Consider the following 26,728-nt stretch of genomic DNA (forward strand, 5'->3'; position numbering starts at 1 on the left):
TAGAAAACCACCTAATGTATGTATATGAGTGGAAAACAACAGCATTTTAGTAAATAGTTTGCTACAAAACAAGAAGATTAAACTGATGAACAGGAAACTTTGGCACAGGGACTAAAATGAATCAGTGAATCATTTTTTGAACCAGTTCATTTAAAAGAAACAGATTCAGGAATTAGACTTTTAGGAGGCTGTTTAGCAGAACGTTTTTGATCATTGCTTAATTTAGCTCGGCTGACAATAAAACACACGCTACTGGTTAGAAAAGCTATGCTATAATTTAGGAAAGCGAACTTGTTAGCTGCTTTCAGTTAGTTTCTCCCCAACATTGGTCCATGGTAGGTTTAAATATACTGTTTATTCAGAACAAGACTAGCTTTGGCACTGAAAGTACAGTACTTTTCCATTGTCTAGTACTAAATAAGAAACACAACATGACAGCAGTGGGCAGCAATTACTGAATGACGCCTGAGGACTGCGAAGTCTAAACATGGTCAGTTATCTAATTACAAAGACCTGTCTTTCCGCCACAATGTTAATTTGCTTTTTACACATTACAAGGTTGAGTTTTCCTCCCATCAGCCCTCAGTGGAGAGCAGGGCTCACCCTAATTGGTTCCACAGCTCACCCCAACAACACAACGCATCTTCAGTCGACACGCCGCGTGTTAATTTTCATCTCGATTGTAAATACCGTTCCATGGAAACAATGAACACATGCTAACATGAAGCTAGGTAGGCAATTAACATGATTACAAAGTACCTCATTACCATTTTGACACATGAGAATAAAATTTGGCTAATGCTCTTGAATGGGAGAAAGTTATTCTGCTGGACATTAGATAGGCCTTGATCTGAAAACAATCTCTCCAGGGACTCTATTAAACATCTCTCCTGGGAACATGAATCAAAGATCAGCAAAATGTTATGGACAATCAAGAAAATTGACCACACACACACACACAGACTCGACCCACAAACACAACATACTCAGGTTATCTACTACAGTATATACCATCATTACTTATATCACTAACAATCAATAAACAAGATTTAGAGTAGAGGTCGACCGATAGTGGATTTTGCCGATACGATAACTAAGGTGGTGGAAAAGGCAGATAGCCGATTAATCGGCCGCTAGTTTTTTTTTTAAGATTTCTTAGTCTTTCCGTAATATGGTGGGCACAGACATTGAGGCTATAAGAGTCCAAAATGAATAAAATCCCAAAAGCAGTTTATTGTGCAACCAAAATTCCAATAATAACCAGAAAAAAAATAAGATTTAGTGCATAACGTGGGACTTTCAACTATAAACATGCCCAAAATACACCAGGCATTGTATTTAAAAAATGATAGAGTCTTGGCTCCATTACAAAGCTCCATATGCAAGTATTTAACAAATTAAGATTTTTATAGCCTATATATTCACCAGATGAAGAGTTTTGTGAGTGTGTGTGTGTATATATATATATATATATATATATATATATATATATATATATATATGTACAATTTCACCAGATAAGGTTTATTGTTGAAGAATAAAAAAATGAGGAATAAAAAATATACTATCGGAAACTATCAACATAGATTTTTGCCGATTACCGATAGTTCCAAAAAGCAACTATCGGCACCGATATATCGGTTTACCTCTAATTTAGAGCACAATTATTACAAAGCAAAGGTTTTGGCTGCTTTTGAAGTCTCTCCCTGCTATCACTGTAACAAGAAACAGCTGTTAGAAATTACGGCAACCAGCTTAACGAGCCACACCACTCCCTCTCTCCCGCAAACATACACACGACCACACCCCCATCCCCACATAAATCTTATAATATGTTGTATTGTCTAAAATAATTGTAACAACAGTTATAATATGATATAATACTTACCTATTTATGGTTATAACTTTTAGAAGTATTATAACACATGATCAACACCATGTTTATCCATGTTTATTTTAAGTTATAATGTATTATTGGTCTCATAGTTATAATGTATTATAAGTTTCATGTATTGACATCGTTTATTTAAGATCAAAACCTGGACAATATCTTCCTACAACTTATGAGTGGTATTATACCGCTTTAAGTCAAATTACAAATGCAATGTCTTCTTATAAACATCTATAAGGCTTTACAATCAACTCATAACCATAAAAGTGGTTATAAGACACATTTGCATTTAACATTTTTATTGTAATACTTAGAAAATAAAATATTTAATAAAATCAACAAAACCACATAACATTATTTCAGATGTAAAAGAGTTATCATCTTAAACATGCTCACATTAAAATGAACATTGGCCGCAGAGGAAACACTCAAAAATGAACAACGAAACAGCTCTACTAAAGGCTAGGCACTGATACTGTAAATCATGGATTTTTACTCATTTGTGTTCTGAGAATGTACGAAGTCACGAGAAAGTTTATTATATGGCATTAGGCATGCATTATAATGTGTTAAGAATACTCTTATAATGCGTTATAAATACAGGCTTCATAGAAAGTGTTACCCAAACGTCTCCTTAAAATGCCGCATGATTTGAGGTATCATTCATGAGCTGTTACGTGCCGAGTTACGAGCCAAAGTTTAGTACTCACTACTTTTGAAACATCCCTAACCCCAATATGAGCAACAGTAATTGTGATGCTTGCCTAAGCAAACACCACGGATAATATTACATTGAGGTTAATACCACTATTGTACAATAATTTCAGAATATTTATAAACTAAAATGTTGTTTACAAGTGACCGACTGTTCAATTAATGAGAAGCCAAACTAATAGAACAGAATTGTACAATACGTCTTTGTCGCTCTACTGCACATCTGCGGTTCAATTCCTTTCTATTTAAAACTCAACCCCATAAACACCACCAATGGGCTTCATATTGTAAAACACATTCACTATATCAATATTCATCATTCTCTTATCTCCTCCACTCTGAAAGTCTGTGGTCTGACAGTGATGTATGTGTGTTTATCTTACTTTATTGTTCTCCTAGATCTGAACGTTTAGGTGTTACCTTCTGACAAAGTCTGTCTCATCCGACTATAAGACAACAAAACTGAATATAACAGAAGATGGGTATTTCTTCAACTATGGTCACTTTCAGGCCTGTGGATTTTTAAAAATTATCTCAATTAATAACACTCTCACTAGTTTAATTTACTTAACATGCATCACAGAAGAATTTTGTAATTTAGTCTTTTTTTTTCCCTTAATCACCATCCATTCATATTCTTTGCATAACTTGAAATCACAGCTTGATTAAAAATGAAATACAATACAAATAATCTGTTCACAAGGGCTGTTTACCTTGATTTTTCTTTGTGTTCCTTCACACATCACCTGTCTCATATTTTTCTCAAGCATGCTCTTCACAGACACTTTCGTCTGCTTGTTAAACAAATACACTAACTATTATTGCAGACGGTTTCGACATTTATTCTACAGTATATACAGTACTTCTTACTAGTATTTTTTATTTTTATTTTATTAATGATTACATTGCTACTAGTAAAAAAAACTAGTGAAAATGCTAATTTTTTTATGTCTGTTCATCAATTTTAATATGTTAGATTTGATATTGCTGACATCATTAAATTGAAGAGTAATTAAAGATATCTTAAAAAGCTTTCTTACTAGTGAAAACCAAACTACTGTAATAAAAACTTGCATTTTACTCATTTAAATTCAATTGTTGATAACAGAAATGGAAATGTGCATTAATAGAAATGACACTATTGATATAAAAAATATATTTTTACTAGTAAGAAGAACATAGCTAATATGTGTATTTGGAATTTTAACTAGTAAGAAACTGATTACAGATATCTGTAATTGTGTTTTTGACAGAAATGACAGATCATTGTGAAATTCTACTAGTGAAAATTCAGTTATAGATATCAAAAATCACAACTTTTACTAGTTAAAATTCCATTGTTTCTATTATTAATTGGTATTTTCACGAGTAATGTCATCATTTTTTTATAATACTAGTGCAAAAGTCATTACAAATATAGAAAATGTGCATTTTCTTTAGTAATAATTCCATTGCTGATCACAAGAATTAGCATTTTACCTAGAGAGAACGGAGTTATAGATATCTATACTTCATACTGTGCACATGATTAAATGTCGAAAGGGCTTGCGATAAACAATACTGTACTACACAAAAACTTTATTGGTTGTGGTCAAAATGACGCCACAACTGCTGTAATTTTCAAAAAAATTGAAGCCAATTTTAAGGTGACCTTCATATAACAAAAAGACAAAGTTGATATCTGTTAGTTTTATTAAAAAACAACCCCCGTGACTCACAGTTGAAAGAAGTCCTCATAATTGATGAAGCATCCAGATAAGAAGGCAAAATGTTGGGAAATCCATCCTGTGTTTTGTTCTCATGCCTTCGTCAACAGCCCAACCCAGTGGGAGGCGAAGAACCCAAACTCATGACCCTGAATACAACGCTCTTGCACTTCCCCCTGACCTCTAAACTGATGGTGCAGCTTGCTGCGACCTTGAAATAACCCCTGGATGACTCACAACCCCTCCGTCCACAGATAACCCCAGAGGATCTGGGAACCGGAGATGGATGGGTTCCTAGCCGAGGGGGTTAAAGCAAACAGTGTATGTGTGTGGCAAAAGAACAGCTGAATCAGCGTGACTTTGCGCTTTTCTATGCATTTGCTGCTGTGATTACTGTAAATGGAAAGACAGAGACGTTTACAGTGTGATTAGTAGGCTTGTTCACACAGACACAGAGATCTGCAGTGCAACCTGGCCCACCTCTATAAATAAACCATTGTTTCTTTCAGGATAATCAGCAATGTTTTAGTGCAAGAAATGACATCAGCACAGAAAGCTCGCATGATCACGAGGGGACAATGTCACGATACTTGCAGAATTACTGAAAAGTTGAAGAAGAAAAAAACATCAAGGATTCGGTAAGTGTAATAGGCATATCATTGTGCGAGTCGAGTGTCAGTGAAAAAACAAATATTTTCTTAGTCTATATACTGCATATATATATATATATATATATATATATATATATATATATATATATATATATATATATATATTAGGGATGTGCAAGACTAGTCGACTAAACGGTTCTGATGCTGCTGGTCAACACTGGAATTACTAGTCGGTAGGGCTGGGCAATACATAAAAAATATTTGATCAATAATCGCCTTAAAAAATATTGCGATATACGATTATATCGTCAACCCCCCTGCCGAGGGTCGTGAATATTTTTTGCTTTATTTATTTTGCTTTAAAAATAAAATTAATTTATTGAAACATGAAAAACATAAACAAAAGACAATTCTAAATTCAAACTGCACTTCAAACTAAATTAAAAAAGCAATTAAAATTAACAAAGTGATGAAAAAAATCTCCAGTGGCCCCATTTGCCATAACGCAAGCATCTGCCAATGACAACAGGTGGAAAATTACTAATAGCCTACAGATTAAGAACTAAAGACAATTATAAATGTAAAGATAATAATAATCATAATAATAAAGCCTAATAAATTCCCTTGTGTTCCCAAAATAATGCTGCCAAATGTGTGTTCTTATTGAATTTGTGTTTGTATTGAGTTTTGGTAATACAGTTAATGTTGCCTAAAGAAAATAAAAATAAAACTCAATTTTAGGTTCAAGGTGAACGTGTCTCGAATTATTTTATGATTTAATCACTTTCGTATTTGTTTCTTTAATATGAAGATATTTATTACTAAACCTGCAGAGTTGCGTTCACAATGCATGTTAACCGCGAACTGCTCCGTGGAAATAAAACGAACTAAACTCACAGTACTTCTTGAGATGATCGGAGATCATTTGCAGCATTCTCATAGTCAACATTATTCTTGCAAACAGTTTTCAGACAAATGAAACATAGAAAAAAAAAAAAAAACATGCGCTTGTTCCACAAGACAGACTCTTGCTGCACGCCTCTGGACAAACAGCGAATCAGACACAAGCACTGACTGCTTTTCTTTTGTCTGTTCTTATAAAATAAAATATAATAAAGTGTGTTTCTTCAAGCACGTGTCTTTGTGTCTAACAGCATTTCTTGTCAAGTGTCACTTCGAGACGTCTTATAGGTTGCCCGCCTGTTGCGGGTAGATGAACAAAATTACTTGTGCATGAAATACATTTGGACGAGGAGCTTGTGAACTGGATTCAGCCTCGTCGCATTTGGAGGGTGGCGGGTGCTAGTTTCACACCCTGGGCTCTGATTAAAATATTTCCAATACTTCCCAGATCCATGGTCTTGCCATTTCCGATATTGTCGAACATCGTCTGTCAACTGAGTGTCGGCATCGGGCTCTTTGTAAACTATCGTCGATATCCAATAGCATCATCCTATCGCCCAGCCCTACTAGTCAGTTAATATTTTCCCCATTAAACTGTTCAACATTTTTACACATTTACATTTGGGTTTATATTATTATAAAGACCGCGCTTAAATTACTGTCATGTTAATGTTACATATTTTAAATATAATTATTACCACAAATATTATTTTAGTTTATTAGTTTCATTTCACCTCAGGCCACTCGTGCTTGTTCCCTCTCTCACTCGTAGTGCACGCAGAAAAATGTCCTCTTGCTAGATGAGCAAAGTACAGAAATCACTACGGTGGTGGTGGTGAGGGAAGCGGATTTCGGAAACGTTGACTTGCAAGTCGCTATAGATGCTTTCACATTTGAGTCTTCTGTAAATCTGTCTGTGCTTGTAAGTTATTTTCACGGCGAGCTGGCTTTTTCAAGTGCAGGATAATCGCCTCAGGTGAGTCAGGTTCCGTCTTTCACCAGACCATGTTGACGTGTTAACTTGCTCATCAGAAATGTATGTTTATGATTAAGTAGCCAAGAAAATGACTATTTTAGGCTAGGTATGCCATTTGTTTTATTTTACAATTACTATTACAACTACTTGTAAAAAATTACTTAAACTACTTCAAAGAGTTCTCATCAAAAAATCCTCCATGTGCAGCAATGACAGCTTTGCAGATCCTTGGCATTCTAGCAGTCAGTTTGTCCAGATACTCAGGTGACATTTCACCCCACACTTCCTGTAGCACTTGCCATAGATGTGGCTGTCTTGTCGGGCACTTCTCACACAACTTACAGTCTAGCTGATCCCACAAAAGCTCAATGGGTTTAAGATCCATAACACTCTTTTCCAGTTATCTGTTGTCCAATGTCTGTGTTTCTTTGCCCACTCTAACCTTTTCTTTTTGTTTTTTTGTTTCAAAAGTGGATTTTTCTTTACAATTCTTCCCATAAGGCCTGCACTCCTTGAGTCTTCTCTTTACTGTTGTACATGAAACTGGTGTTGAGCGGGTAGAATTCAATGAAGCTGTCAGCTGAGGACATGTGAGGCATCTGTTTCTCAAACTAGAGACTCTGATGTACTTATCCTCTTGTTTAGTTGTACATCTGGCCTTCCACATCTCTTTCTGTCCTTGTTAGAGCCAGTTGTCCTTTGTCTTTGAAGACTGTAGTGTACACCTTTGTATGAAATCTTCAGTTTTTTTGCAATTTCAAGCATTGTATAGCCTTCATTCCTCAAAACAATGATTGACTGATGAGAAAGCTGTGTCTTTTTTGCTATTTTTGAACTAATATTGACCTTAAGACATGCCAGTCTATTGCATACTGTGGCAACTCAAAAACAAACACAAAGACAATGTTAAGCTTCATTTAATGAACCAAATATCTTTCAGCTGTGTTTGATATAATGGCAAGTGATTTTCTAGTACCAAATGATCAATTTAGCATGATTACTCAAGGATAAGGTGTTGGAGTGATGGCTGCTGTCTAGATTTGATCAAAATGACTTTTTTCAAATAGTGATGGTGCTGTTTTTTTACATCAGTAATGTCCTGACTATACTTTGTGATCAGCTGAATGCCACTTTGGTGAATTAAAGTACCAATTCCCTTCCAAAACAGCAAAATCTGTACATTATTCCAAACTTATATATATATATATATATATATATATATACATACATACACACACACACACACACACACACACACACACTGCATTCAGAAAGTATTCAGACCCCTTCATTTTTTCACATTTTGTTATGTTTTTGTTATGCTTTGACCTCATGGCTTGGTTTTTGCTCTGATATGCATTTTCAGCAGTGAGACCTTATGTGGACAGGTGTGTGCCTTCCCAAATCATGTCCAATCAATTGAATTTGGACTCCGATCAAAATGTAGAAACATCTCAAAGATGATCCAGATAAATGGGATGCACCTGAGCTAAATTTCAAGTGTCATAGTAAAGGGTTTGAATATTTGTGTCAATGTGATATTTTAGTTTTTTTCTTTTTAATAAATTTGCAAAGTTATTTTTTAGTTGTCATTATGGGGTATAGAGTGTAGATTGATGTGAAAAAAATAATTGCAAGCATTTTAGCATAAGTAAAATATAAAAAAACATTATGCAAAAAAGTATGATTTTACTGTATAATTAACTGTAAAAATGTATGTTATGTATAACAGGAGAATGCATGTACTTTTTACAGTAAACTTAAAATTATGATAATAATAATAATCGAGTGTTCCCTGTAGTTCCTGTGTGGCCCATCACATTTCATTATATTTTATGGGAATAGTTCAGTTTCTTCTTATTTTTAATATCAGTTATCTACATTACGATGTTCTATGTTATATTTAATGTAGTTAAGTTAATATTTATTACATTTTGTTTTTTATTCCACGTGTTATCCTGATGGTGTTTTGTATTTGTGTGAGTAACATTGTGCACTGTCTCTACATTTGTATTCATTATTGCTCCTGGAAGAGTCACTTTTGATAAACTTTATGTCATCATGTGGCCTTTTGTAGTTACTACGGTTATTAACAATATATTTTAAAGAGAAAAGCAGACTTTTATTTAAAAGGTTTAGTATATCAAGTTTATATTATTTATTAATATTAAGGGTAGTGAACCGTAAAATATACAGGCATCAAAATTACACCCCGAAAAGCCTGAAACATGGCCACAGTATTTTTTAACGGTACATTTCTGGATACCATATACCATATTTTTACCCTAAATGTAACAGTTTTTTTTTTTTTTATTTTATTTTTTACAGTATATATATCTACTGTAAAAAAAAAAAAATATGGTGTAATATGATTACAAAATGTTAGTAATTAATGTAATCTAATTACTTTGTCACATAAGCAGAGCAATGTGTTAAATTTTAAATTCTATATTTTCTGTTTGTGCGACATTTCCAATCAAGTTATTGGTATTTGGTAATTAAAATATTTGCAAGTATTTAATTGTGTTTATTGATAAAATACTAACTATGAAATTAGCCTCAGCAAGACAATGGAGTCAAAGTAAAATGTCACTTCCAACACAGAATGTTATCAAATACATTACTTAATGAGATAGCATTTGTTGGTTCAGAATACTGGCAGAATTTTCCAGTGATGCATATACATCCACTGCTGGACAGATATATTAAACTGGTGAGAGTGTGAAGTGTCCACAGGGCCAAAAGTTTTTACTCACAGGTTTTTACTCTGATTTCAAGATGTTCAACAGTAACTTTCATCACTAACAATTTCCCTGCACCTCTGCAATCCCGTACGACGCTCCAAGTGACCTCGGAAGCAGATATCATGACCTTTTTATTGTGTCGGTTCCAAAACACACATCTTTATCAACGTAACCTTACCAAAAGAACGTGGGAAGACACAGAGAGTACATTTATCATTTTAACGATTAATTTCCTTGTCCTGTCCTTTCCCGGATCTATTAATATCATTCCTGAGGTATAAGTATGCATTTCCCGCCAATGAGATTTATTCCGATATCATCGCTTCCATTACTCATCCTGTAGCACCTGCGCTTTAGGAGTCAAATCAAATTCAATATTTTTGTAATCAGAATATGAAGATATAAACTTGATCAAGCTATCTTGCGGTATTACTTTCCTCATTTCTCAAAAGAAAAGTCCAGAGGGCTAATTTTTTGAGAATGAAATTCAAACGTCTCGCGAATGTTTCGCAATAATTGTTAGAGAATGAAAAATTAAAAGTCCCAGTAAGGTGTCAGTAAACATTAATCAGATCGTCCAGCTTTTTTGCCAGGTAATTTGCCTTAATATTTAAATGTTCTTTAATAACTCTGATTATTAAAGGATTCTGTGTATGTCTCTGTACCGTTTCTCAGCCGTCGGATTGTGGTACGCTTGTAAAATGCCTCAGAGCAGAGCTGAAACATTTATTAAAACACGCCATGATTTGAAGCTGTCGAGGCCGAGGAATTATCCAGCATCGAGAGAGGGCTTTGTTCAATCAGATATCTCCACTGCTTTAAAACACTTTAGATTCCCCTGTAATCCACTGGCATCCTGTAATTAATCAACTAATTCCGAGTCTCAAGACGGCTGTAATTACTGCGCCTCGTAATAGCTTATTCTTTCTGCTCCAGCACCTACATTTCATTTGTTTATTTTCTCACACTCATAAATCTGGGGGAGTGTCAAGAGCACCACAATATTAGTGCAATAATCAAAGTTAATTATCAGGTGGCCCTAGCACCCTCCCACCCTCCCCCCTCCCGCTAATAATGGAGTCTATTGGAGAGATCCGTCTCAGGTCGGGCTGCGAGCACACAGCCATGGGCAAAAACCCTGCCATACAACTTCAGGAGTACAGAGAATATTAATTAAGAATTAGGCTGGGAAAATGTGCTATTTGTTAATGGTCATGAAAGCTAGATGTCCTTTAAGAGAGGTTTTAGATTTTAAGTTTGCTTTTAGATGTTAAAAGACACATTATTTCACTTGTGTTCATGCTTAAAACTAGTGAAAAAAATCTGCCACAATCTGTCACAATGCAAAATACACTACTGTACTTAAGATAGTCATAGATATTGTGGTCTCGATATCTAAAGAAGTTTTGCTAAGCAGGCAATTTTGTATTGTTTTAAGGATATTTCTAGATTTTTACTGGAAAACTTCATTAAAAATATGTTTTGTTTGTTTGTTTGTTTGCAGGATTACTTACTTCACGGAGAAAGAAATTCCAGAATGCATTGCGATGAGTTCTGTGGTAGACAAGCCGAGAGAAATCTTAATTAGAGCTCGACTGATATAGCCGTTTGACAGATTAATCTGTGCTAAATATCGATTATCGGCAAAAATGCATTTTTTTAAAAATTATTATTATTCATCTGTGTACCTCCGTGGCTGGTGCTGGAGGATTCTACAGTTTAGAATGGCTTTGTTCTGCACTATAAAAGTGGCTTATGGAGGTGAAATAAACCCAGTTATTACTCGGCTCTCTGGAATGCTTGATTCTGATTGTTCAAATGGCGCCATCTAGCGGTCTGATATTGCTCAGTACCAACCGCACATCCACGTATCAGACCGCTCATCCGAGTATTTGCAAGCCATCTTTTCTGCTTCTCGGATCACTGTGCGATCCCTACAAGTAAGCTAATAAAATAATTTAAACTCAAATCAATGTTTCATGTGCATTTATTTATTTATTTGGCAAGTAGTCTTGTAATAAGATGCATAATGAGCAGTCAGATGTTCATAAATGATAAAATAAACACCAACAGCACTCTGACACAAACCACAGGTGGATTTCAGCTGTTCAGCGTTGTTTTTTTTTTTGTTTTTTTTTTTACATAAGTACATAATATCAATGTATTTATATATTTGGTTGGTAGCCCTGTAATTAGCAGGATAATGTACAGTCAGACGGTTGTTATTGCAAAATGAACCCCTTCAGAATGATACAACACTGATCCTGATCACCATGACGGGTTTATTTAGTGATAACTGGCTGACTGTACATTATCCCTTACATAGCACGTGTACATCTCCAAGATGTCTGTTTCTGATCTTTTCATTTGGAAAATTAACATCAAACATCTAAATCATAAACATCTCAATAGACATCTGATGAATGTCTTAATCACTTCCGAGACATACAGGTGCATCTCAATAAATTAGAATGTCGTGGAAAAGTTCATTTATTTCAGTAATTCATCTCAAATTGTGAAACTCGTGTATTAAATAAATTCAATGCACACAGACTGAAGTAGTTTAAGTCTTTGGTTCTTTTAATTGTGATGATTTTGGCTCACATTTAACAAAAACCCACCAATTCACTATCTCAACAAATTAGAATATGGTGACATGCCAATCAGCTAATCAACTCAAAACACCTGCAAAGGTTTCCTGAGCCTTTAAAATGGTCTCTCAGTTTGGTTCACTAGGCTACACAATCATGGGGAAGACTGCTGATCTGACAGTTGTCCAGAAGACAATCATTGACACCCTTCACAAGGAGGGTAAGCCACAAACATTCATTGCCAAAGAAGCTGGCTGTTCACAGAGTGCTGTATCCAAGCATGTTAACAGAAAGTTGAGTGGAAGGAAAAAGTGTGGAAGAAAAAGATGCACAACCAACCAAGAGAACCGCAGCCTTATGATTGTCAAGCAAAATCGATTCAAGAATTTGGGTGAACTTCACAAGGAATGGACTGAGGCTGGGGTCAAAGCATCAAGAGCCACCACACACAGACATGTCAAGGAATTTGGCTACAGTTGTCGTATTCCTCTTGTTAAGCCACTCCTGAACCAAAGACAACGTCAGAGGCGTCTTACCTGGGCTAAGGAGAAGAAGAACTGGACTGTTGCCCAGTGTTCCAAAGTCCTCTTTTCACATGAGAGCAAGTTTTGTATTTCATTTGGAAACCAAGGTCCTAGAGTCTGGAGGAAGGGTGGAGAAGCTCATAGCCCAAGTTGCTTGAAGTCCAGTGTTAAGTTTCCACAGTCTGTGATGATTTTGGGTGCAATGTCATCTGCTGGTGTTGGTCCATTGTGTTTTTTGAAAACCAAAGTCACTGCACCCGTTTACCAAGAAATTTTGGAGCACTTCAGGCTTCCTTCTGCTGACCAGCTTTTTAAAGATGCTGATTTCATTTTCCAGCAGGATTTGGCACCTGCCCACACTGCCAAAAGCACCAAAAGTTGGTTAAATGACCATGGTCTTGGTGTGCTTGACTGGCCAGCAAACTCACCAGACCAGAACCCCATAGAGAATCTATGGGGTATTGTCAAGAGGAAAATGAGAAACAAGAGACCAAAAAATGCAGATGAGCTGAAGGCCACTGTCAAAGAAACCTGGGCTTCCATACCACCTCAGCAGTGCCACAAACTGATCACCTCCATGCCACGCCAAATTGAGGCAGTAATTAAAGCAAAATGAGCCCCTACCAAGTATTGAGTACATATACAGTAAATTAACATACTTTCCAGAAGGCCAACAATTCACTAAAAATGTTTTTTTTTTTATTGGTCTTATGATGTATTCTAATTTTTTGAGATAGTGAATTGGTGGGTTTTTGTTAAATGTGAGCCAAAATCATCACAATTAAAAGAGCCAAAGACTTAAACTACTTCAGTCTGTGTGCACTGAATTTATTTAATACACAAGTTTCACAATTTGAGTTGAATTACTGAAATAAATGAACTTTTCCACGACATTCTAATTTATTGAGATGCACCTGTACTTCTTTTAGATGTATCGCAGATGAGAAAACAAAGTTTAAAAAAATACATCTTCCAGATGTACACACATCAAATAGACGCCTGGGTAATGTACGTGTGCTATCAGGGAAAACAATCACTACCTCTGCAAGGAGTTTGCTGTGCCACATGACTACACTATGCACAGAGCCAGATAGTTAAGGATGATCTACTATTGATTAATTAATGCATACATACAGAATTTAGTCTAAATGTGTACTTTATAGTGTTTATATTGTAATTTATTTTGGATGATTGAAAGGGTGCATATTTTGTTTCCCAAATGTGTTTGTGTGAGCTGTGTGCATAGACATTTCAAAATAAGAGTCCCTGGTGTATTTTTGGCATGTTCATAGTTAAAAGTCCAGCGTTATGCACCAAATCATATTTTTTCTGTTTATTTTTGGGATTTTGGTTGCACAATAAACTGCACCTGGGATTTTATTCATTTTGGACATCTTGCTGTCTTTATGTCTGTACCTGCCACAGTAAGAAAAGACTTATAAAATGTTTTAACTTTCAATAAATCGGTTTTAAAAAAACTATTGGTCAATTAACCGGTTATTGGCCTTTTCCACCATCTTAGTTTGGCAGGGTTGGGAGGGTTACTTCTGAAATGTATTCCACTACAGATTACAGAATACATGCTGTAAAATGTAATTTGTAACGTATTCCGTTAGATTACTCAAGGTCAGTAACATACAGTATTCTAAATACTTTGGATTACTTCTTCAGCACTGGTAGATTTTTTCACTTGTTTTGACTATAAAAACTCTGCCAGTACAGTAAGACAAAATACACATGTTAAAAATACATTCTCTGAAAAACCGAAATATCTTATGCAGTGTTGTTTCTAAAACAAGATAAATCATAACGATTTTTAGATATTTTTACAGGAAAACAATACAAAAATGATTATCAAGAAAAAGATTTTTGCCCTAATACCAAAGGTCTTACTAGAAAAAAAGAAATTATGATCCAACGTGAATTTTCTTGATAAAAAAATATGATTGTGCCTGGTAACATGTGAATGTAAAATGGCTAGAAATAGCATTTTAGCTTAGCGTAAAGCTGACAATTTACACAAGGTTTATTTCTATTTCTTGTGCTCCAAACTTACTTCAAACTTACTTCTCTGTCTGCTCGTTTGAATGTAACACATCATAAGAAAGTGTTTCACCGCTGTTCAAATACACTTTGGATCGCATCATTTATATGTATAAATGTTTTCCATCTGAAAGGACTAAATATTAAATGAAACAAATGAAAATGAAATGCAAAGTAATCTCTTCAGTAATCAAAATACTTTTTGAATGTAACTGTATTCTAATTACCCATGATTTAAATTGTAACTGTAGTGGAATACAGTTACTTAGATTTTGTATTTTAAATACGTAATCCCGTTACATGTATTCTGTTACTCCCCAACCCTGGTTATCGGTATCTGAAAAATTCACAATCAGTCGACCACTAATCTTGATTATATATATTTATATAATTTTATACCAAATTATATAATTTTTCACCCAAATTTTGCAGTCTCACATGGTTAGCTTAGCCACATGCTAACAAAAGCGCCATTTGAATTAATTTCGGAGTCGAGTCTGCAAGTGCTTTTTATGTTAGTGCTAGTTTAAGTGGCATGCAGAGTTGCTGCCTATTAAGAGTGTTTTAAATCAGTTACTTGTGAGGTCCACTTAAGTTAAGATGCTGCCTTAAGGGCCGTTCAAACAAAACATATTTTGCGATTAGGTTGCACTATTTTTGACTTTTTTGGGATATGTAAACATATTGCACCACATCTTAATGTTTATTCAATGTCTTACAACTACCATTCTTTTCCATTCCATTGTGCTACATCGTCTTCTTTTTTTTTTTTAATGCAAGAACAATTCCTGAATTAACAGCCCCCTAGAAAATGGATGTCTATGGATAGCTACACAAAATGTAATATATGAAATGTAAAAGGTCAGGAGTGATGAAGTCGGGCTGCACAAGGGCTCCGTGTGTGTGTGTGTGTGTGTGTGTGTGTGTCTTTATACTCACCCACTCTTCCATGATCAGACTCGCTGCTTTACTGGCACGACTTTTGTTACGGCAGGCTAAGATCACATGAGCGCCGTGAAGAGCAAACGATCGGGCAGTCTCAAAACCTGCAGATAGTGTGTGGGTGGGTGCAAGAGGGGTTGTGGGAGAAGAGAAATAACATGATTGAGATAAGTCATTCCACTCTGATAACTTTGCAGTGCTCTTGCAGTTATTTGCACCAAATGAATCAGTGGGTGAACGGGTACCGTGGAGATGAGCTAGAGAACTTCATATCTCGGATTTATTCTCCATCAAACAGAAAGCCAAAGGCTCTTCTTTAAGATAGTCAATCAAGTCCCTTTTCAAGTGATGAAAATGATCAAATTAAAGCAGAGAAACTCCAATAGCTTCTGAACAGATAATGAAATGAAAACGGACCAAGGACACGACTTTGAGGCACCTCTACTACAGGACACAAAAACGTCAATCGTAAAGACAAGAAACAGAATCAAAACCCCACCTTCATTAAACATAAAAACACATAATAGTGATAACTCAAGACAGCCCTGAGAAATTTGTAGTGTTAAACATATTTAAATGGTATTAATTAGCGCATTAACAAAAGCTAAAATATTGAAAACTAATGAAAACTGAACTAAAACTGAAAGGGCAAATTGAAAAGAAAATATTGATAAAAATTAAAAACACTACAAACTATAATAACCCTACTAGAGCATATAGCTTAAAAAGACAAACGTTTAAGCACAACCCATGATCTTAAAGCACTTCAAAGCTAGCGTGATAAGACGCTATCATACAGCGTCAGAGATACTTTGGCCTCATTAATTTGAAAATGACTCTGATGCCTCATATCAATTTCTCCAATTAATTTACAAAATCACCGGTCTAAATGGGTCAGTCAAACCCAAAAGCTAGAAACAATGATCTAAATATACATGTCGGGGGAAGGCAGAAACACAAAACATTTGCTTCACCGAAAAAGGTTATATTTAGGGGGGACTTGGGGTATTGTTTTGGCTGGTTTTGCTGACCTGCCATTTTGCATTGTGCGTTTGATTACACCAAGTGTGTTTAAAGTTTCTCTAAAGCTGGCATCAGCACTTTATTACCGGAGTGGGCACCAGTCATAAAGGTACGTGTGTCTCAGAATAGATACGGGGAGAAAAATCCTCAAGTTCGAAACAATGGCTCAAGTTTGCAAGTCCGACATTAATAATCAAGTTTTAAAAAATCTGAGGGAATTTCAGATGGGGGCAATGGCGTATTTTGCCTTCATATGAAGGACAAAAAGGTAAGATCTCTAAATTTGCAGTGTCCCGCAGCATCAGGACGAAAAAACTGCTGGTCAGTCTGCAGGAGATTCAAGCTTTGTTGGGTTTTGTTTTATTTATTTATTTTTTTTACCCATAATCTTCAGATATATGTAGGTCTTTCTGTCAGCCAGATTTGCTCATTAAATTCTGAGTTTAATTACAGCAACCTGACTGAAAAGTAGGGCTTTCAAATAGGAGCTTTGTGCAAGTATGACATTTTACACACACACACACACACACACACACATATATACTATATATATCACCCTTCTGGCAATATGTATTTACTCTCAATCAGAGAGAAAAAAAAGAAAAATCTTAATAAAATATAAAATATATAAGAATGCACACTGTACTTTCCTAAATAAACACAACAAATAATTATATTTATAATTTTCATTTATATACACCATTATAACAATACATAGCAATAAACAGCAAACGTTAACATTTTTGAATGATGACAAATTAATCAATGATGTATCATTTTAATTGATTCATTGAAACATACAGTTGCCAACACTGTTTCTCAACTCAAATTTAAATTAGAGACATTATTAAAACATCTTTGCTTTAACACTGCACAAGGATGAATCGAATTTAGTGACACACTGATATGAATTCGCATTAGGGTTATTATGTGTAAAATCAACCAAATTTCTAAAACTTTTGAAGTTTGACTTAAAAAGGTTAACATTAATGATGATGAAAGCTGAAACATTAAACGCTATGGATCAACATTTACAGAGTAATCCATCATTTTAGAGAGCGGGGTCAAAATGACAATGTTCGTTAAAATAAAGCTACAAAATATATATATATATAATCTTGGTGGCAGCGTCATTATTTTATTTTTACACACAGACAGTAAGGTCTATTACTAAAATCAGTTGACTTCAGAACACTCCAATGGAGTGGGTCCAGAAATACTTTTTGTATTATTTTTCCAAAGTTGGAGTGCCTATAACTCCAGAAGTATTAAATATATTTTAATATCCTTTTAAATTCTGGTTCAGAACAAACGTTCCCTTTTCTGCCCTGTATGGTTAAATGCCAGAGATATGGGGCTCTCAATGTGGCTGCATTGAAAATGATATGAATACACTTGGTATGAAGCTAGTTTTTCTTGTCCAGCAAAACAAAGGGTACAATTAGGGCTCTATTTTCATGAGTCCACAAAGCGCAACACTACGCGCAACGGATATTGGCTACATCTCATCCAATTTTCATGAGAGTGCTGATTCTAAGTGCTTGGATGTGAGTGTTTGAGCTATCTGTGGGTGTAGGTGCGCAAACCGTGGGTGTATTGTATGTAAATGAAGTGGTGCAAAACGCAATTTGCCGTTTTCCTGAGAAGTAGTTGATTGCACTTAGACGTGCAGTTTGGAGATTCCACAAGCAGGTGGTAACAAATTTGGAGAGAGTAGAATATTTGGATTTGGTAAAAAAATGTTTTGGCCACTTCATTATTTTGATTATATATTCATTTTGTTTGAAGTGTAATCTGAATTAAGAATCTTTTATTTTTTTTATTTTATATATTTATTTGTATGTTTAAATAAGTGAATAAAATTTTTCAAAATCGACTGATAGAAGTATGTGTGTGTGTGCCGATACAATCACTGTTAATACTAGCCATGATATATGAGTCAGTAGATGAAAATGATTAATAACACTTACATTCTCTATAATTTAACAGAAAAAAAATAAAAATAAATCCTGACAAGAACCACATTCTCCATGCATATAAAAGGAGCATGTCACTCTCATAGAAATATGCCTAACATTCATTAAGGATGCAGTGAATGCACAAAAGAACATATAAGTCCATATTTCTATTCTTCTAATTCACTGCATACAGTCCAAAACTTCTTATGAATTTGTCTTTGTTTATATCGCTGATGCTTGACAGGGAATGGACTACATAATAGGACACAGATGGTGCAATAACTGGAGAAGAAACTCAAACTTAAATTGCACTTGATCCAACCCATTAGTGCATTGTGCGAGTAATTTATCCAAACCCACTTGCGCCTAGACTTAGCGTATTTTTGCACGAAAATACCAAAACTTGCCCATTGACTTTGCACTTCTGCCTATGGCATAGTGCTGCACATAGCGATAGTGCTCTTAAAAAAGGGCCCTTAATGTTGAAACTAGTAATGTACCTAAAAAAAAAAAAACAATAATCAAAATCTTAAGAGTGCCCAAAAATGATTAAGAATATGCAACACAATTTTATATCTCCAGCTAAATCCATGCAAATATATTGTGAATATTCGATACGTCGCCCATTCCTATTTGCCAGCTACTTTTGTGATAATTTTCTATTAACGTGGAACAGAATTAAAGACAGAAATAACCCTGCTGATGAAAAAAAACATCCTAAACCAGCCTAAGCTGGTGTGCTAGCCAAGTCAGGCTGGTCTGTTGGCTGCTTTAGAGGTGATCTGGCCACTTTTTAAACTGGGAGACCAGCTGGCCGACCAGCTACACCAGATTGGCCAGGCTGGGAGACCAGTAATCCAGCTGGGGCTGGTTTAAGTTGGGGATTTTTTTTTTTTTTTTTTTTTTATCAGCAGGGAAATTGTGCTTTGCGCGAGTCCCTTGACACTCTGTGGCTCGACCCCATGTCTAAGTGCAGTAGCAGGCAGCAGGTGGATTAAATGTGCTGCGTCGCTGCATGGCTGTTCCCCTGTGCAGCGGCGGTTTACTGGCTGGCCTGGTCTGCCTCTTTGACTGTGAAATAACCCTTGGCCATGCTACTTGTAAAACATATTACACTGGCATGGCTCAGGAAAGACTTGACAGGCCAACATGCCTCAAATATAAGCATGACTCTATCGCTCCGTGAACTTCTCTGGTGCTGCGAATTATGGGTATCAGTGGATGTAAATGCTGACAGCTGTCACCGATTATTAGTGATGTTAGCACACATGTCACAGGCATTTCCACTTCTCTACTGTATGTCAGGAATTGTGAAAAACGGAGTTTAAATGTATTTGGCTAAGGTGTATGTAAACCTCTGACTTCAACTGTACACCGATCAGCCACAACATTAAAACAACCTCCCTAATATTGTGTAGGTCCCCCTCGTGCCGCCAGAACTGCGCAAACCCGCATCTCAGAATAGCATTCTGAGATGCTATTCTTCTCACCACAATTGTACAGAGCGGTTATCTGAGTTACCGTAGACTTTGTCAGATCGAACCAGTCTGGTCATTCTCTGTTGACCTCTCTCATCAACAAGGCATTTCCATCCACAGAACTGCAGCTCACTGGATGTTTTTTGTTTCTGGCACCATTCTGGGTAAATTCTAGACTGTTGTGTGTGAAAATCCCAGTATATATATATATATATATATATATATATATATATATATATACACACACACACGCACACACGCACGCACACGCACACACACGCACACACACGCACGCACACGCACGCACACGCGCGGCCAAAAGTTTGGAATAATGTACAGATTTTGCTGTTTTGCAAGGAAATTGGTACTTTAATTCAAAGTGGCATTCAACTGATCACAAAGTATAGTCAGGACATTACTGATGTGAAAAACAGCACCATCACTATTTGAAAAAAAGTCATTTTTTAACAAATCTAGACAGGCTCCATTTCCAGCAGCCATCACTCCAACACCTTATCCTTGAGTAATCATGCTAAATTGATCATTTGGTACTAGAAAATCACTTGCCATTATATCAAACACAGTTGAAAGATATTTGGTTCGTTAAATGAAGCTTAACATTGTCTTTGTGTTTGTTTTTGAGTTGCCACAGTATGCAATAGACTGGCATGTCTTAGGGTCAATATTCGGTCAAAAATGTCAAAAAAGACACAGCTTTCTCTAGAAACTCATCAGTCAATCATTGTTTTGAGGAATGAAGGCTATACAATGCTTGAAATTGCCAAAAAACTGAAGATTTCATACAAAGGTGTACACTACAGTCTTCAAAGACAAAGGACAACTGGCTCTAACAAGGACAGAAAGAGATGTGGAAGGCCAGATGTACAACTAAACAAGAGGATAAGTACATCAGAGTCTCTAGTTTGAGAAATAGATGCCTCACATGTCCTCAGCTGACAGCTTCATTGAATTCTACCCGCTCAACACCAGTTTCATGTACAACAGTAAAGAGAAGACTCAGGGGTGCAGACCTTATGAGAAGAATTGCAAAGAAAAATCCACTTTTGAAACAGAAAAACAAAAAGAAAGGGTTAGAGTGGGCAAAGAAACACAGACATTGGACAACAGATAATTGGAAAAGAGTGTTATGGATCTTAAACCCATTGAGCTTTTGTGGGATCAGCTAGACTGTAAGGTGTGTGAGAAGTGCCCGACAAGACAGCCACATCTATGGCAAGTGCTACAGGAAGTGTGGAGTGAAATGTCATCTGAGTATCTGGACAAACTGACAGCTAGAATGCCAAGGATCTGCAATGCTGTCAATATGAGAACTCTTTGAAGTAGTTTAAGAAGTTCTGAAAATGTTTTTCAAATTGTAATAGTAATTTTTCATGTTATTAATGTCCTGACTATACATTGTGATCAGCTGAATGCCACTTTGGTGAATAAAAGTACTCATTTCTTTCCATAAGAGCAAAATATGTACATTACTCCAAACTTTTGGCCGCCAGTGTATATATACTATATATTTATGTGCATTGTGAACTGGACATGTAGGCATAAGATTAACCCAGAAAATGATGCCGAAAGAGGGGGGAAACTGAATCTGCATTTTTTTTAATGCATCAACCGCTAGGCCACAGCTCCGAGTGCATATTTGTCACCACAATACACATTATAAGAGTTTTCCAACACACATGCATATGTAAAAACTCTTGATTGATAGTCTGACCGATCTTCCTCTTCTTCGCAAACAAACCAACTCTGAAAGTGTGCTGCGTGATTCCAAGCGACAGAGTCTGCATGATAGCGTGGATTAAAATGAACTTTAATTAGATTATGTTTTAATCTGATTTTCATTAAAAGGTAACTAGGAGGCCTAATTGTGAGAAGAGAGCTAAGGAGTATTACCCATTAAAACTTAAAATTGGAGCAGGATAAGAACTCCTCTCTGACAAACCAAGCATGGAATTAAATTTTATGACACCTTATTAGGAGTAATGGAGAGCGCTGTGTGTATCTGCCTGAGGGGCTTCGGTTCAGAGAAACAGACACCAAAATACAAACAAGAAACGTGAGAATTGAAATGTTTTTCTTGCCAGTAAACCATCAGCAAAAATAGCAATTTACTAAAGCAAATTCAGATGAAAACAATGCTTTCATCACACAGAGACTTATTAACGCAACAAAGTGTCATGTTAGTGTTGATGAAAAGAGCAATCCTCCTAGTCACCTTGTAAAAATCGTAGCGGTTGCTTAGCTTGAAGTGTGAATTAATCAACGCTGTTGTTTTTTTGTAATGGAGAACAAATTAGAACATGTTTAACGACAACAGCGACACGGCGTGTATTATTTATGAAAAATACGAGGGGCTTGACATTAATTTAGTCATAATGACTCTGCTTGTTCGTCAAACAGAAGTAGAGGGGCCTGGGAGAAATCCAGCTAAATGTGTGTGAATTTTGTGTATGTTTAAAGGTTGAATTCATTCAAAAGATCAAATTAAAATACAAGGTCAGTTATATGACCACTATATTTAAGTTATTATTTACACTATGTTCTAATGCTGACATTACAGCCAATAAATCACTTCACAAAACATGTGGTCATCTATATTTATCAGAAGTGTTTTTCCCCCCTTTTAAAACTAGATAAACCTATTTATTTAGCTATCCTAGCAATGCATTATTTTATGTTTAGTTGCATTTCATTATTTGCATGTGTAGCATTGTTTTTTTCCCTGCTGTCCGTGACCCCATAAGAACAGACTTGCAACCATTTGATAACCAATGTACAAGAGCAAACAAAGGTTGGAGTTTTGTGTTGACAATGTAAAGACGGGATGTTCCAGAGATGACTTCTGGGTCAGCTAATGATTTTATTGTTGTGCTGAGTTCTTCTCCAGGTCACATCCTGGTCTCTACTGGACATGTTTGTTTTGGAGCTACAAGTGGAAGAATAATCTAAGATAAACAAAGTGCTTGACTGACAAACACTCTGATTCACCTGCATGATTCTCACTGATTTTTGCCCTAGATGTGTGTTTTTGGGCTTTTGTTCATCATCAGACAGATTTATAGTGAAGAGTGGTTGAAGTTGATGCATTAAATCCTGTCCCAACCAGTACAGCCTGAACAAAAATCTTTTACTCTCTTAATAATTTCTTCTCCTAGCAAGTACAATTGTTGCAATAGGCTGTATATTATTTAGGCATTACAGGCGACCATTGTAACAGTATAGTAATATTAAACATACAGGGGTGAATTTACTATTCAGTTGTGCTATTATTGCGTGTAGTGTTTCAGCGCAAAAACCCGTATTGTATTCACCAACCACCCGCAATCTGGCGCTGAAATTGCACCGCATCTTAAGAATTTAAATTAAGTCATTATCTTTCTTTTTTTCACGCAAACACGCCTCCTTTCAATGTATATATGGCTTATAATAGATTGCGCTACAGTGCACTATTTCCGCCAGATGAAAGCAGGCAGTGATTTTTTTTTTTTTTTAAACAGATGTTGGTGTACATTTTCGATTGACAATATAAACAGTAATTCATTAAATAATGATCAAATTATGAAAAAGAGCAGGGTATGAAATACTTTAATGCCCAATTTTATATATATCCATCTGAGGCCTGAGCGTGACTGCTGTGTGATTTTTTCATATCCCTTTTTGATTTGTAACTAGTAGCACCTAATAAACAAGCAAAATAAATATATATATATATATATATATATATATATATATATATATATATATATATATATATATATATATATATATATATATATATATTCTGAGGATTAAGCTGTAAAATGTTAAGCAATACTAAGCTATAGAAAGTCAGATTTTTTTCATCAAATAGTTTATGTGTCCAGGAGTGTTGGTTATTCATGTTTTTAAGACGTTATAGACATTACAGCTGATTTTCTATAAAGCTTTCGTATTCAAAGTAATGGCCAGCATCATCAAATCACTGCCAACCATGTTAAAATAAAACTTCGCATTATTAAATACTGAATCTATGTACTGATTACTATTGTCCCATGTCTGCCAAACATGCTGAGCGGTCCAAACATCATCTGCAGCCTGAATCTGAACTTCTGGTCAGATTTTAGGAATGAATGCACTTAGCTGCATAGAAAGCTATAGGATGCACCCTTGCTTCCTATTTAGTGAATGACTTAACCTCCAGTGTGCTGTATGTCTGCACTGGTCTCAGAACAGTTTGAAATGCACCTTATTTTCATCCTAACTCCATATCAAGCCTCTGAAAGCAAAACATTTTCAGCTTTCTCAAATGCACAGTAAATATACAGGAATGCATTTACTAATGTTAATGAATAGAACCATATTGTACAGTGATTACAAAATAAAATATAACAAAATGTATATTAAAATGAAGCGAAATGACCCAGAGATGTGTTACAGCTGAAAATTATTCAAAATAACTAACATCTTTTTTCAACTTTTGAGGAAAAATGGTCCCATTTTCCACGTATGTGGACAAAATTTAATGTCTACACATACAGACCCGGGTAGCACGAGGATATATATACACAGCATATATATATATATATATATATATATATATATATATATATATATATATATATATATAGGCACTAGGGTGTGCCTCTGAACATACGGCAAATCACATGCGCATCGACAGCTTTTCTGTTGTCTGTTCTTCAATATATAATAAAGTGTGATTCTTCAAACGCACATCTTTGTGTTTAATGGCATTTACTGTCATATGTCACTCCGAGACGTCTTACAGGTAGCCCGCCACAGTGGCGGGTAGATGAGGAGCTAATTTTATACCCTGGAGAAGAACATTATAACCTGGAATATATCCAGAAGCTTTTTAGTGATGCTGTACAGTACTGTCAAATGTTGTCAGATAATGATTGTCTGCTGCATCCTCCATTTTGTAGCACTCAGAATCGGCCCACAAGATCGGAATTGCTCATGCAAAGTGCGTTCAGCAGCGATTTTGTGGCCACGCTTTCGCTGTTGCCTGATTTGCATAATTCCTTTAGAGAATCGGGGCTAGCATGTGCAAATAACTGGCGCTTTTACCGGGTGCAATTCATTATTAGTGTATTCCTCCCACACAGTTTTAACAAGGCATGGCAGCCCCTTAAAAAAATTTAAAACGAGAGCAAAAGGGAAAAAAACATTTGTTTTCCATTAATAAAACATTGCAACACCTGCGCTAAAAAAAAAAGCTAAATACAACGAAACGTTAAAGTGCAATGAAACAGAACGAAGGTGTCTTCGAGATGCGTCTTTAAATATGAAAGTTCTTTTTAACTTGACACAGTGTCTAGAAAATTAAGTGGACCTGCGCAAGATGCGTAGAAAAACAGCGAGATGTGGTGCAACTTTCAAAGACGTTGTTTAGATATTATAACAACTGAAAAACAGTGCGGACACCCCTAAGGCCCTAAATTGTCTGTTCGCCCGTGTCTGTAAGTGAAAGCGTGTGCACGAAACAAGTTGCATTCATATTAAAAACAAATAATATATGTTAAATAAATGTAGCCTAAGTTATATTCAAAATCATTAATTACAAACCCGAACCCATCACCTGACGTTATACCAGCAGTTATACTTGAAAAACTGACCCAAACCTGGATCAAAACCCAACAGAGTGTCAGGTCCTGTCGGGCTCAGGTCAAGTAGCAGAACACTAGTGGACAGATCCTATTTGGGGTGGGATTGGGAAACGTTGCCAAAGACAGAATCAAACCTGCATCATCACATGTGCACCACAGCTCAACATTTCAGAAGCACATGCACAACCCACTGCACCACGGCTCAATCCTGTTCTAGACTGTAATGAAATAGAGAATACCAGGATGTACTGTATGTTGCAAGCTGGACTCGAACCTGCATCACCAACATGAGCAAAACAACTCATTCAGGCAGTTTAATGAATTGGAAAAGCTATAGCTTCTCTTTGGTGACAAATTTCTTTAATCAATTTTAGCGCATCAATTACACACTGCAGTTTTAAGTTGCATGTTCCAGATAGCAGACGTAGATTTGGACTGCAGAAGTACGTAAAAATAAAACATGGTGATTTTAGTTTATGTTCCAGTTTAAAAGCTTTCCTGGTGTTTCTGTTTCTGCTTCCCAATTGTAGCTGCAGGGTGGATCTAATGACCATATATGTTCATAAAGCATCAGAGGGGGTGGAGTCAGAGCACAGCAGGTGGGGTATATATTTTTGGGTTAAAATAGGTAGTCCGGCATACCTATTCGTCTGCAGGGAGCCTTAATTTACACCATTAATATATACCACCCCCCCACCCCCATCTTCATTTGAGATCGGGGGAGGCGTTGTCACAGTCCAAAGTGAAATGTATGGTTTGTAATTACTGGAGTGTGAGGAGTGGAGTTCCATCTGACCAGCCCCACGCTGTTCTATTACCCCTGCTGCGGTTGCCCCCAGCTGCCCTCTGCAGCCCTTCCCTCACATACTCCGTCTTTGACCCCCAAGTGGCCTCAGCTAAATCCCATTGCCATTACTCTTTGTGCCTTACATTTGCATCAGTCACCCCATCCCCATGGTAACCCCTGACACCAGTCTCCACGCTCGGACCCTGCCATCAT

General features: G+C 36.0%; 1 protein-coding gene across 3 annotated transcripts in view; it reads right to left on the reverse strand.

Annotated features, from left to right (window-relative positions):
* LOC127437465 (WW domain-containing oxidoreductase) overlaps nt 1-26,728 on the reverse strand; it is a 346,983-nt gene that overhangs the window by 301,254 nt on the left and 19,001 nt on the right. For all 3 annotated transcript variants that reach the window (XM_051692403.1, XM_051692404.1, XM_051692405.1), the window contains exon 5: nt 15,643-15,749. In XM_051692403.1, the coding sequence (XP_051548363.1) occupies nt 15,643-15,749 (107 nt within the window). The remainder of the gene's footprint in view (nt 1-15,642; nt 15,750-26,728) is intronic.

The sequence above is a fragment of the Myxocyprinus asiaticus genome, chromosome 48, assembly GCF_019703515.2.
Source record: "Myxocyprinus asiaticus isolate MX2 ecotype Aquarium Trade chromosome 48, UBuf_Myxa_2, whole genome shotgun sequence".
Classification (NCBI taxonomy): domain Eukaryota; kingdom Metazoa; phylum Chordata; class Actinopteri; order Cypriniformes; family Catostomidae; genus Myxocyprinus; species Myxocyprinus asiaticus.